The sequence below is a fragment of the Microtus pennsylvanicus genome, chromosome 12 (assembly GCF_037038515.1).
Source record: "Microtus pennsylvanicus isolate mMicPen1 chromosome 12, mMicPen1.hap1, whole genome shotgun sequence".
In the NCBI taxonomy this organism is placed as follows: domain Eukaryota; kingdom Metazoa; phylum Chordata; class Mammalia; order Rodentia; family Cricetidae; genus Microtus; species Microtus pennsylvanicus.
The window spans coordinates 64,181,014-64,195,763 of NC_134590.1; the positions used below are offsets into that span (position 1 = coordinate 64,181,014).

Here is a 14,750-nt window from a genome sequence, read left to right on the forward strand (position 1 = left end):
TCAAGGAGGGAGGAAAACGTGGCTCGTAGTAGTAATAAGCAGGGGATAAAGGATAAAGGGATAAACATGTCTACAATTCAAGGACTGAAGACTAAGGTAGGAAGACCCACAAGTTCAAGGCTAGACTGGGAACATGGTGAGGTTCAGAAAAGCCAGGGTCAAAACAACAAGCGAGTTGTGGTGTCGCAAGACTTTGATTCCAGCACTCTTGAGGCAGAGATAGAAGGATCTCTGTGAGTTATGGGCCAACCTGGTCTATAGAGGGAATTCTAGGCCAGCCAAAGCTACAGAGAAAGACCCTGTCTCAAAACAAATGAACAAAGATGGCTCATCAGATAAAGGCATCAGCCACAGACCCTGATACATTGTTCATATTAGGGATCCACAAGGTAAAAAGAGGGAACAGACACTCACAAGCTGTCCTCCGACCGCCACAAATGGTGTTCCCCTGAATACATCATATGCCATAAATAAGTAAATCAGGGCTAGAGAGATGGCTCAGCGGTCAAGAGCACTGGCTAATTTCCAAGAGGACCCAGGTTCAATTCTAAACACCCACATGGCAGCTCACAGCTCTCTGTAACTCCAGTTCCAGGGGATTTGACACACTCACACAGACAAAATGGTTTACTGAAACACCTGCATGGTTATGCAGTGGCCTTTAATAACAGACAAACTAGAGGCTTTTAGAAGAGCTGGTACAGGAGCAACTAAATGCTCAGCATATTGAAGAATCATCCATCCCTTGGAATTCTCCTGTATTTGTTGTTAAAAAGAAATCTAGAAAATGGAGAATGGTAACAGATCTAAGAGTTATAATAAGGTGATTCAGCCAATGGGCTCTCTACAGTCTCGCATTCCTTTGCCTTCCCTATTACCTAAAGGATGGCCTCCTATAGTTATTGGTTTAAAAGACTGTCTCTTCACTGTACCTTTACAAGAAAAAGACAGAGAAAAATTTGCTTTCATACATGGTTGTGAGCCACCACGTGGTTACTGGAAATTGAACTCAGGACCTCTGGAAGAGCAGCCAATGCTCTTAATTGCTGAGCCATCTCTCTAGTTCCCACCCACAGGAATTTTAATGTAGAAGGATTATCTTAGAATGGATCTTTTTACCACATAAACTGAGTAAAAAATGAAAAACTTATGTGGAAAAGGTTTCTGAGTTAATTCTAAAAGGAAAATTGAGACTTTGTCAATAAGCAGAAATAGACCCAGCAAAAATTATAGTACCTTTAAGTAATAATGAAATTGAAAAATTGTGGGTGAACCGTGGCAAAGAGCTTGTGGCAAATTTTTGGGAGAGATTAATAACTACCTCATAAGCAAGATAATTCAACTGGATTCTTCCTCACATTGTACGGTGGAGCCCTTACATTCTTTTTTATTTTTTTAAGCCAATGGCTGGCTGCTTTGCTTTATGAATCTTCAGGCTGAACCCCAATTTCTCTCTCTGAATCTTGTTAATTGTTCTTCAGGCATCAGATCCCATTACAAATGGTTGTGAACCATCATATGGGCGCTGGGAATCGAACTCGGGACTTCTGGAAAAGCAGTCAGTGCTCTTAACCACTGAGCCATCACTCCAGCCCCAAACCCTTACATTCTACTCTGATGCAAAAAATTCAAGGAAGGCAGGTTACAAATCAGAAAATTTAAGTAAAGTGGAAATTAAAGCCCTTATGATTCTGTCCAAAAGTCAGAATTATATGCTTTCCTTGTGGGACTAAGGGATTCCAAAGAACCCCTAGTTACAAATTCACAATATGCAGAAAGAGTTGTTTTGCATAATGAAACAGATTACTTTATACCAGATGGTACAGAATTGACTTTATTATTTATTCAGTTACAAGATACAACCAGGAAGAGGCATCATCCCATATGCATAACACACATCTGACCCCATACGAGTCTGCCAGGCCCTCTGGCACAAGATAATGCAGAAATCAATCAATTATTGATTGGAGGCTGAAGGCCTCACAATTTCATTAAAAAGAATCTTGTCAATAGCAAAGGATTCAAAAGAGACTTTTCTAATACATGGCAACAAGCCAAGGAAATTATAAGGAAATGTCCTACTTGTTCTTTATACAACCAAACTCCAATACCTACAGGAAGTAACCCAAAGGGTACTCAAAGGGATGAAATCTGGCAGACAGACGAATTTCATTTTGTAGAATTTGGAAATTCTAAAATATATAAACCACACCACTGATAACTACTCAGGTTTTCAACGGGCAACTGCTTGGAGTTCAAAAAAGGCTCACTGGGTAACCACACATTTGCTAAAGGTTATGGCCATCATGGGTATACCTGTACACATGAAGACAGGCAATGCTCCAGCACAATCCTACAGGCCAGGCAGTTATAGAAACAGCAATCAAACTCTAAAGGATATGTTAAATAAACAGAAAGGGATGAAGATAAAGGCTCCCAGAAATAGACTGCATAATGCCTTATTAACTTTGAATTTTCAAAATGTTAATGAGATAGGAACAACAGCAGTGTAGAGACATTGGATAGCAGGAAAAACTTCGAAACTGACCTCAGAATGGAAACCAGGACGTGTGTTACACTGGGGAAGGGGTTTTGCTTTTGTTTCCACAGGAGAAGAAAAGCTATGAATACCATCAAAACTGATAAAGACGAATTTGAACAAGAGACACCTCTTAATGGGAAGAGGTGATAATTCATTAAGCACCAACGCCATTTAATCTAAACTAACCTATAAAACTAACTAATGCTTTTCATTTGATCAGATACAACTTGCCAAAAAGAGAATCTCCCCAAAATTAGGTTTTGTTTCTATCTTTTCAGGAGAATAAAGGTATCCAGCTTAAGAATCTGAAGGCCACTAGACAAATGAGACATCTGAAGAAAAAGACCAGTCTTTCGGAAAAAAAAAAAATGCCTCAAGAAAAAGAGTAAGTTGGCCAATATTATATCACATTTCCAACAGGATAAAATTTCATAATTTTTCATATAATGCAAATGGTCTTTTTGTAATTCCAGTCCAATTAAAGATTAAAGCTGGTTTTGGAGTTGGAGAATGGTTCTCTTCTTCTCTAAACCCAAGCATGCTAGTTAAAGTAAAATCCAAAATCTCTGTTTCATGTCAGAAGAGACACCTGATATGACACTGAAGAAAAACAAATATTTAAAGATTACTTTATTGCTACTAATCTAATAACCCTTTGGTTTTATATTGACTCTTTAACAGCTTTCCTTAAGGTTTAAGACTTATAAGATTTATATCTTTTTCTTAAGCTTTTTGTAAGATATTAATGGTCATATAGAGTATTAACTAATTTTAAAAAAAGTTTCATCTACCTTTCTGAACATAATTTCAGGTTTGAGTTTCTATCAGTTTTCTGCAGTGAATGATGAACACACCTAACAGCAATCTTTAAGGTCTCCAAAAGTAGGAGGGGCCCACAACGACGATTCCTCCAGGACTATGATAACACCACCAAGCTGAAAAACACCACCTAAACATTGGCTCTGGACTACACACTGCTCACAACAATTTTGAGGTGGCTAGCTGAGATGATCTAGCCTAACTGACTACTCTAGCCAGGACTTCTAAAGCCCTACACTTTCTCATTACACAGAGACTGGACAACAGCTACCTCTCCCAGGACTTGACAATTAACCAAATTTTTCTTTCCAGGATACCCTAAAGGTGGGTGGGTTGCTGTAGGAGGCTGCTTGTTTGTTCCTGGGTGCTCAGCCCTGAAATAACTACACAGAAACTATAAATCACTGCTTGGCCTATTAGCTCTAGCTTCTTATTGGCTAGCTCTTACATCTTAATTTAACCCATTTTTATTAATCTGTGTATTGTCATGAGACTGGCTTACTGACAAGGTTCCATCCAGCATCTGTCTCTGGTGCAGCTACATGGCTTCTCCTTGACTCCACCTTCTTTCTCCCAGCATTCAGTTTAGTTTTCCTCACCTAGCTCTGTTCTGCCCTGCTATGCTCAAAGCAGTTTCTTTATTCATTAACTAATAAAAGCAAAACATACACAGAAGGACTTCCCATACCAGTTCCTGGTTTTTCAATAGGTTTATGGATATTTGTCATTGTTTAACGTGGCTGGTTACAAGTTGTTATTGGTTATGGTCAGGAGAAAAGTTGAACAAAGGAATTTAGATTCAGGGTTCTTGTTTCGAAAAGAAAAAGGGGATGTAGATATGATAGGATAAAAGGGTAGATTATTGAACCTACTCTGATCAGAAAAAAAGGGAGGATATGGATATAAAATAAAAAGATAGATCATTGACTTTGAAAAAGCAGCTACTAGCTTTAAATTGAATTGGACAAAACTTTTATATATTGTATACAAATTTTGTATATCGATACAAATTTAAGATTGATTTTGTTAGAACATACTGTACATATATTTCTACTCTTGTTCAAGTATCTATACAATTCACTCAAAAGTGTAATGCAAATTTCTAGTCCTTAAAAATTATTATTACCGCCGGGCGATGGTGGCGCACGCCTTTAATCCCAGTACTCGGGAGGCAGAGGTAGGCGGATCTCTGTGAGTTCGAGACCAGCCTGGTCTACAGAGCTAGTTCCAGGACAGGCTCCAAAGCCACAGAGAAACCCTGTCTCGAAAAACAAAAAAAAAAAAAAAAAAAAAAAATTATTATTACCAACTGTTTAGGATAATAAGGAAATTCGGATTAGCAGTTAATCACCTATTATAATTGAACTTGTCACATTAAGTATGTTTTCAAGGTCAAACAAAGATATGTTTTAGATAGACAGATCATCTTCAAACACTTCAGAGATCTACAGAATATAGTATTTAAGATGTTTTAATAAAATAGGTTCTTTTTTTTTTTTTTTATGACAATGAGACATGTCTGCTCCTGGCAGCACCATTCTACTTCAGAGAAGATAATGGACATCAAAGAAACTCCACATGGAACTTACTTTCTTTGTGGCAAAAGTAAGAGTTGTGGGAACTCCTTTAGCCAAAAGCTTTCTAGATACTAGTCCATTTTGGGCATGGTCTAAGGTACTATAAGCTCAGACAAAAAGTATACACAGCCCTGTTTATGTTGAATTTATGTATATGTATATAGCTATTATAATTATTGTTTATAGTTTTCTTATATTAGTTATAGCATTTTTAAATTTTAGACAAAAAAAGGGTATATAGTGGTATATTGTTTGTGTTTTAATAAATAAAGTTTGCCTGAAGATCAGTGCAAAGCAGTCACACTAGTCAGCCATAAAGGCCAGGCAGTGGGGGACACACCTTTAATCCCAGCAGCCACACTAGTCAGTCATAGAGGCAAGGTAGGTTGGTAGTGCACACCTTTAATCCAAGCACTAGAGAGGAATATAAAATAGGAGGATACCAGGCGGTGGTGGCGCACGCCTTTAATCCCAGCACTCGGGAGGCAGAGGCAGGCAGATCTCTGTGAGTTCGAGGCCAACCTGGTCTAAAAGAGCTAGTTCCAGGACAAGCTCCAAAGCTACAGAGAAACCCTGTCTAGAAAAAAACTAATAAAATAAAATAAAATAAAATGGGAGGAGACGGGTCTCACTCTCAGTCTCAATCTGAGGATTCTTGGAGGCAGAATCTCCCATTTTTGGTCTGAGGTAGAAGTAAGAGCCAGTGGCCGGCTGCTTAGCTTTTCTGATCTTCAGGTTGAATCCCAATATCTGTCTCTGGGTTTTTGCTTTGTTTTGATTTGGTGGTTTGGTTTTTTTGAGATAGGGTTTGTCTATAGTGGTGAAGACTGTCCTGGAACTAGCTCTTATAGATCAGGCTGGCCTCGAACTCAGAGAAATCCACCTGCCTCTGCCTTCCAAGTGCTGGGATTAAAGGCATGTGCCACCATCACCCAGCTGTCTCTGGATTTTTATTATACATGTTACACACTGTTAATTTTATTAAATGACATTATGGTTTTATATAAAATGATCTTATTATGCATAGGAATAAAATATTGTAAGAGGTATAATTTAAGCTAAAATCTAGTCAAAAGCAGAGAAAACAAATATGGCAAAATATTACCTGCAAGGGAACCTTGATCGCTCTTTGGGCTGACGAGGGAGGGGGACTTGATTGGGGGAGGGGGAGGAAAATGGGACGCGGTGGCGGGGAAGAGACAGGAATCTTTAATAAATAAATAAACGGAAAAAAAAAGATATTACCTGCAAATTCAGACAGTGGCCATCCAGGGTTTTTAGTTACCTACTCACCTAGTATTACCTTTGAACACTAAAATACTTTACAATTAAAAAAATAATAATAATTTGGAAGCTGTGATGGTTCACAACAACAACCCCAGCACCTTGCAGGCAGAAACAAGGAATGTTACAAGTTCAAAACTAGTATGGTCTATATAGTGAGTTTTAGATTAACCAAAGCTAAATAGCGAGACTGTTCAAAACAGCAAAAACAAATAAAAATTCTAAACACAATATGGTATCCTCTATCACAGAATTTGAAAAATACAAGAATAAAAACTGATGAAATCTAAAAAAAGTTTTTTAAGTTAAGAAGAAACAACCAATAAAGACACAGCAAAGCACCAAAACATACTTGTAAAAGTCCTCATAGAATCTCCCTTTGTGATCCTGTTGAATTGAAGCTCGGTTTATTTCAGGAAATTCATCTGAAACACAGAAAATTCAAATCATATTGAAAATTGAATTGTACGGTGTTGCTGGATTCCTCTTTTGGGTTGAAGATCCATATCACCAAAATGTAAGCCAGGAGTGGTGGCACATGCCTTTAATCCCAGCACTTGGGAAGCAGAGGCAGGTGGATCTCTCTGGGTCTGAGGCCAGCCTGGTCTACACAAAGTGTTCTAGGAAGGCCAGAGCTACACAATAAGACCCTGTCTCAAAAAAAACAAAAACAAAACAAAAAAAGGAAGTAAATAAACAAGTAAACGAAGATAATTGTATATCTGTTATGTGGGTTTTAGGTGGTCACAATCCACCTATCTTATATAAATTAAGATGTATTATTATTTTCCATTTTACTTGGGATCCCCCCTAGCAAAGATGGGAAAGACAAAAAGTACAAAAGCAAAGAAGATGAAAATTAATTGTTTAAGAAGAAGGTGAGGGACCCAACAGAAAATAACTGGAAGAAACTGGTTGTAGGGGCGTGTACTGGCAGTCTGGCTATTGAGGAGCCTCAGGTAGGAGGTTTGTTTTAAACCAGAAGTTCATGGCCAGCCTGAAAAATATAACAATACCCTGTCTATTAAAAAAAATGAAAAATTTAGCTGTCTTAATGGCACATACCTCCCAGCACTTGGGAGGCACAGGCAGAAGATCTCTGTGAGCTTGAGGCTAGCCTGATAATATAGTGAGTCCCAGAACAGACAGAATATAATAAGTCCCTGCCTCAAGGGGGAAAAAACAAAACAGAAGAAATAACAAACAAACAAATAAATAAATACAAATAAAATTTTAAAGTGTAATCAAAATATAGTGCGTTAAAAAAGTCTACCAAAATTGTTTAAATTCTCAAACAAATATATATAATATATATGAGAAAAATTTACTCACCAATAGATTTTGCATCATAAAAAGTTCTAGAAAACAGGACCACAGTCACTTCGTGACTACAGTTCTTCTCCTAGGCATGAACACATAAAAAGGAGGTACAAGTTTATTCTATTTCCTTCACTGTAAAGCAACCCATGCACACTAATATCCGCAATCCTAAGAGGCTCTAGTGGCTGAGCACTGGGAAGAGAACAGAACACTTGCTGCCAAAAGATTTGTTCTCGCCAGGTTGTGGTCCTTTAATCCCAGCACTCAGAGGCAGAGACACGCTCTCTGAGTTCGAGACCAGCCTGATCTACGAAGTGGGTTCCAGGATAGGTTCCAAGGCTACACAGAGAAACCCTATCTCAAAAAAACAAAAACAAATAAACAACAACAGTAAAAGACTTGTTCTCAATTCTGGCTCTTAAGCTTACCACCGTGTAATTTCAGGTAGGTTACTTTAAGTTCTAAGGATGTGCAAAAGTGCTTGGAAAGCTACAAAAAGAAAGGATCCTGTCACCCAATTCGTGATTTGACATAAACCTGACCAACTGAATATTAGAGCTTGATTATATCCCTATCCACTTTTAATTCATTAGAACTGCAAGTTTAAGGAAAAATAACAGTGCCTATAGTGGTGGTTTGAAGAACCAAAGATGTCCCTACACATCACCGGATGAAGCCCAGAAGCTTTGGGGAGAGGAAGGAATGCAAGCCAAAATCACAAATTACCTTTTGGATGCAGATGGGAGCTAGTAAGAATAAATTTCCATGAAGTCTTGAGATCAAAATCCTGGGAACAGGGTAATTACTGGTGGACATGACATGTAGCTTGTTTACTGAGCCAACAAACTTGTTTCAGTTCTTGCAGGACTCAACCTCATCTCTCCCAACCACACTAACACAATTCAGCACTTGACATAAAAGAATACAACTTAATGTACCATATGCCACCTTTCATTTTTCCTTGGATATATTGCAAGTGGATAGAAATTCCTGAGTACAAGTCAAAGTACAGGAAGTACACTGCTGGGGAAAAGCAGACCTGAGGCACCAACTGGGGACTGGACTTCACATCCCCCAAATCAAGCATCCTTATCCAACTTTGATGGACATAAAAGTGTCACAGAGACACTTTTTACAGAGAGCAGAGAGTCTCTCAACTTCTGTGGAAAGGAGATAGAGACTATTATCATCTCCACTTTGCAGAAAACCAAGGCTATCCATGACCAAAAAGCTAATTGGAAGAGACCCCTAATTTTAAACTAATTTTGTTTTACTCCAAACTCTGTGACGTTAAAATATGTCAGGATGATGTTTTCATTGATAGAAAGGTCAAGTGAGCTATAGGCCTAGTTTCCTAAGACTTTAATTGTAAAAAGTTCAATTTATCTTCTTTGTTTTGCTTTGTTTTTTGAGACAAGATTTCTTGGTATAACAGCTCTGGCTGTCCTGAAACTAGCTCTGTAGACCAGGCTGGCCTCAAACTCAGAGTTCTGCCTGCCTCTGCCTCCCGAGTGCTGGGATTAAAAGCGTGTGTCAAGCCAGGCAGTGGTGGCACACGCCTTTAATCCCAGCACTCGGGAGGCAGAGGCAGGCGGATCTCTGTGAGTTCGAGGCCAGCCTGGTCTACAGACAGAGCTAGTTCCAGGACAGGCTCCAAAGCTACAGAGAAACCCTGTCTCGAAAAACAAAAATCAAAAAACAAAAAAAAAAAAGCATGCACACCACCACCCGGCCCAAATACATTCTTTTGCATATAAATATTCAGTTGTCCCAAAATGCATAGAGTATTTTTCCCCTCAAATGGACTTCATTATCCTTGTCTAAAAGCACCAGACTGCAGATGTATGAGTAGTACATGGACTTTAATTCAATTATATTAATCTATGTCTATTCTAATGCCAGTATCACACTAGCACTATTTTGCTGTCTACAAGGAGAAATCAAATTCTTTATCCTTTTACAAGGCTGTTCATTCCAAATTTCTTACAATTACATAGAAACTTGAGGATCAGATTTTTATTTCTATAAAAAATTGTGTAAAGGAATTTGACACAGACACACTGTGTTGCAAACTGCTCTGTACATATTTTATTTTGGTCTTGTCATTTTGAGACTTCTGCCTCCCAAATCCTGAGATTACAAGCATGTAATCTCATTGTCTGCATTGTCATTTTAACCCTATTAAGATCAGACATGGTGGGCCATGCCTGTAATTCCAACTATTTGAGAAGCCGGGGCAGAAGCATTTGTAGTTCCAATATAGCTTTACCAAGATCCCAATCAAAAAACATCAGGAATTTTATCTGTCTGTCTGTCTAGTGTGTATGAGTGTTTTGCCTGGCTGAATGTTGAGTTTTCTAAATGCACATGTACCATACACGTGGGTCCTGAGAACCAAAGGCAGCTCCTATACAAACACAAGAAGTGCTCGTAAGCACTGAGATAGCTCTCTCTCCAGTCACTGATTTGTTGGGTTTTTTTTTTTTTGGTTTTGTTTTTTTTTCCTTTATTTTTATTTTTATAGGTATAGGTATTTTGTCAGTATGTATGTCTGTGAACCACATGTGTGCTGAGTCTTTGCCAAAACAATGTATCAGATCCCCCAGGACTGGAATCACAGACAGTTGTAGGTTATCCCCATAGGTGCTGAGACTCAAATGCAGGGCTTCCGGAAGAGCAGTCAGTACTTTTAAACACTTAGTCATGTCTCTAGCCTCCTACCCTTTTTTTCTTTTTTTTTAAGATTTACTTCTATTTATATATGGGTGCCTAGAGTAGCAAAGAAAGCATCCATAATACTGATCTTAGGAAAAAGTTTTCAGTCTTTCACCACTGAGTGCAATCTGTGAAGTCAGCTTTGTTGTTTTTCATAAATACTGTTTATTATGTTGAGGTGATTAGCATAACTTAAATCTCAAGTCCACATTTCAGCTAAAGTAGCTCAAGATAAGGCAAATAGAAAAAACTGCATTCAGAAAACTCAACATTAAGCCAGGTGGTAGCACACGCCTTTAATCCCAGCACTCGGGAGGCAGAGGCAGGTGGATCTCTGTGAGTTCAAGGCCAGCCTGGTCTACAAGAGCTAGTTCCAGGACAGGAACCAAGAGCTACGGAGAAACCCTGCTTCGAAAAATCAAAAAATAAAAATAAATAAATAAATAAATGAAATGAAAAAAATAAAGAAAAACTGAAAAATTAAAAATCTAATGAGTGCTATCTACTTAGATTATAATGTAGAAAAATACATACCTTCCACTTAGTAAACAGGTCAGCAAGGAAACCATTCACAGCTTTCTCAAAGTACAAATCCCCTGAAACAAACGGGGAGAAAAGGGTGAGGATGTCTTATTTTTCCTATTCATTTTTGGCTTGAACTATCTCTTCTAAATACAGTGAAGGAATCAGACCAAATAGAAAACAATGGGATCAGCTATATAAATATATACTTATTTATATCTATATTCTATGTGTATATTTTCATCTGTATATATAAAGATAGTAAAGGTAGAGTACAAATGTGGTGCACACACCTTTAATCCCAGCACTGGAGGCAGAGGCAGGCGGATCTCTGTGAGTTCAAGGCCAGCGTGGTCTACAAAGCAAGTTCTAGCCAGCCAGGGTTACATATTGAGACCCAGTCTCAAAAAAGGGGAGGGGGAGCAAAAGGACAAAGTGAAAAATAAATGAAGGAGGGGGCTGCTTGCATACACTAGACAAACTAGACAAAACCCTACCATTGGGTTACATCCTCAATTCTATCAAATTAAATTTAATTATGGAGGTTCAGTGCTTCATTCATTAGCACAGAAAGTACAGTCAAATCTCATAATTACAGAGTCTCAGCTTCAAGGTAAACTCCAAATGTTTAAAAAGGAAGATGACTGGAGCTGGAGAGATGGCTCAGAGGGGAAGAGCACTGGCTGTTCTTCCGAAGGTCCTGAGTTCAATTCCCAGCAACCACATGGTGGCTCACAACCATCTGTAATGAGACCTGGTGCCTTCCTTGCCAGCATTGTATGCTTAATAAATAAATAAATCTTTAAAAAAAAAGGAAGATGAACTGGTTAATATGTTGTGTATTTCTAAACTCCAAATATGATGACTTTTATAGCCATGCTTAAAGTGTCTTAGAAGATAATTGCGGGGGGGGGGGGTGCCAAACCTAATGACCTGTGTTTGATTCCCCAGACCCTCCACAAGAGAAAGAAAACTGATGGGCTGGAGAGATGGCTCAGCGGGTAAGAACATTGCCTGCTCTTCCAAAGGTCCTGAGTTCAATTCCCAGAAACCACATGGTGGCTCACAACCATCTGTAATGGGGTCTGGTGCCCTCTTCTGGCCTGCAGGCACACACACAGACAGAATGTTGTATACATAATAAATAAATATTAAAAAAAAAAAAGAAAACTGATTCCTGAAAGATGTAGGTACATATGCACTCTCTCTCTCTCTCTCTCTCTCTCTCTTTCTCTCTGTCTCCCTCTCTCCAAGTAATGGAAGTTCAACAACAAAATGATTTAGTAAACCCTAGGCATTCATTGTAGTTCCTCCTAGCCATAATTTCCTCACTGATGCACAGCAAGCACTAATTTGCAATGAAAATTTGAACTGTGCAAATCATGAAACTGGTGGGGTAGTCACAGCACCGGTACCTCATAGTAGTTTTAGCATTCTCTGCTCATTATGTCATAATTCAAAGACAATGAAGCTGAAGCAAACTTGTTTTTCTGTGATTGACAGAGAACTAAGTGAAAGACACCAAGTTGAGGGTAGTTAGTAAATGCCTGCTCATAGGGTAGAAAGATTGTGAATTTGAAGACAGTCTGGGTTATAGATCAAGATCCTATGAAAGCATAGAAAGTAGAAAAAGAAATTGGTGGTACCTAATCATACTAGAAGTGAAGCTCTGAGAATTCAGGATTTTCATTAATACTTTACGGCACTTCCTGGAATTCATATTCTGCTTCTGCATCTGTCTTTCCAGATATCTACACAGTTTATATAAATAAAATAGAGGAACTAGTAAGATGGCTCCGTGGATAAAAGCATTTGTTCCCTAGAATCTATGCATGAAATCAAAAAAGAACAGACCCTCTACAAAGCTGTCCTCTGACCTTCATCTGGGAATGTGGGCATACATGAACACATAAAATATTAAAAAAGAAAAATGTCTAAAAACAAATAAAATAGCGAAGAACTGTACAAGGCAGTACATTCTTGAAATCACAGCACTTTGGAGGTAGAAGGAGAATCAGTTCAAGGTTATTCTTGGCTATAGGGTCTCACTATCTAGCTCTGACAGGAATTTGCTGTGTAGACCACGCTGGTCTTTTTTGGAGCCTGTCCTGGAACTAGTTCTTGTAGACCAGGCTGGTCTTGAACTCACAGAGATCCGCCTGCCTCTGCCTCCCAAGTGCTGGGATTAAAGGCGTGCGCCACCACCGCCCGGCCAGACTGGTCTTGAACTCACAGAAATCAACATGCCTCTGTCTCCTGAGTGCTGGGATTAAGCATGCACCTCCACCCCTAAGCTGTTTCTCTGTTAGGTAAAGGGCTTGTTTAGCATACACTGACTCCAGGTTTGGTCTCCACAGCACAACATAAACTGGGCAGAGACATGAACACCTTTAATCATAGCACTTGGGGGACAGAAGCAGGAGAATGGGAAGTTCAAGGCCATCCTCACCTATATGAGACCTTTTCTCAAAAAACAAACAGTAATAAAAAGAACAATGAAAAATGATAATAAAAGAGAACTAAAGAGGTTTGTCAAGAAAGCAGGATACATCTTTAGAGAACATCAAATGCTTACTATAAAATGATACAGACTTGGGGGAAACCAAAAAATTTTCTCCAGTGGCAGTTACAATCAGTACTTAGGGAACAGTACCATAAATATCAAAATCCCACATTTCACAGCTCATCTGAATAAATATGTAAACCATAGCCGACGTAGAACGGAACACCACCTGTAACAAATAAAAACATAATTGCATTAAAAAGCAAATGATTCATATACAATTTCAGTTCTACAGAATGAATAGGGTGTCAGAGTCTGCCACAGTAGTAATACACTCAACATATCTGCCTATATTTAGTCGTTACTATTTAGAGAGCGAGAATGTGTGGTATGTATGTATGTATCCATGTAGTGAACACACGTGGAGGTCAGAGAACAACTTGCAGAGTCAGTCCTCCCCTTCCACTATGTAGGTCCCAGGAACTCAGACTCGGGTTATCAGGGTTGGTGGTAAGCACCTTTACTCACTAAGCCATTTTTAATTATGCAATTAAAAATAGTGTACATGCCAGGACATGGCACACACCTTTAATCCCAGCACTTGGGAGGCAGAGGCAATCAGATCTCCAAGTTCGAAGCCAGCCTGGTCTACAAAACAAGTTCCAGGACAACCAGAGCTGTTATTCAAAGAAACCCTGTCTTGAAAAACAACAACAACAAAACAGCAAAAAAAGTGCACACATATTGAAAGCTTAAAAGCTAACATCTACAAGTTCTATAACCTATAACAGCAACCTGCATACAAAATATTCTAGTCAATAGTGGCACAATGTTATAGGAACAACCAACTACCACGGGAGGGGGGCTTTTTGTTTTGTTTAAGGACCACTACATGAGATAGAACCCATACCTGACATCACTAAAGTGGCCAGGATCCTGCAACTAGATATGTCATGGGCCTATGGAAAAAACTATTATTATTCTACTAAAGGAACACAGGAATAAAATGACTCTTGATGATACACTGCTATATCCACAGTTAACAAGCTCACCAATCCTCATCAGAGATGCTTCTTGCAGTAGATAGGCATTAACAGAGACCTACAACTAGACAATGTGCAAAGAGTGAGAGACTCTGGAGCAGTCTTAAATGGGATGCCTTCATCAGCCCCTTCCCTTAGAGCTCAGGACCTATTCGGAAGAAGTGGAAAGATTACAAGAGCCAGATGTGGTGGATGATTCCAAGGAAATCGTGTCTTTCAGATACAACAGCACCAATACACACATGAGCTCACACAGATTGTAGCAGCACACAGAAGACCTGTAAAAGTCTGTACAGGCTCAAGCAAGCCAGGATCCCAGCAATGAAAGGTCAAAGTGGACATGGTCCCACCCCTAACCAACAAGTTATTTGCAATTGATATCTACTCGCAATGGGAAAATCAGTTTTCTCCAATGAAGTTTAACA

General features: G+C 38.9%; 1 protein-coding gene across 19 annotated transcripts in view; it reads right to left on the bottom strand.

The window, feature by feature from the left end:
• Positions 1-14,750, bottom strand: part of Depdc5 (DEP domain containing 5, GATOR1 subcomplex subunit) — a 121,106-nt gene that overhangs the window by 87,741 nt on the left and 18,615 nt on the right. For all 19 annotated transcript variants that reach the window (XM_075944018.1, XM_075944017.1, XM_075944011.1 and 16 more), the window contains exons 9-12: positions 13,433-13,511; positions 10,792-10,853; positions 7,555-7,624; positions 6,575-6,647 (exon numbers count right to left, since the gene is read on the bottom strand). In XM_075944018.1, the coding sequence (XP_075800133.1) occupies positions 6,575-6,647; positions 7,555-7,624; positions 10,792-10,853; positions 13,433-13,511 (284 nt within the window). The remainder of the gene's footprint in view (positions 1-6,574; positions 6,648-7,554; positions 7,625-10,791; positions 10,854-13,432; positions 13,512-14,750) is intronic.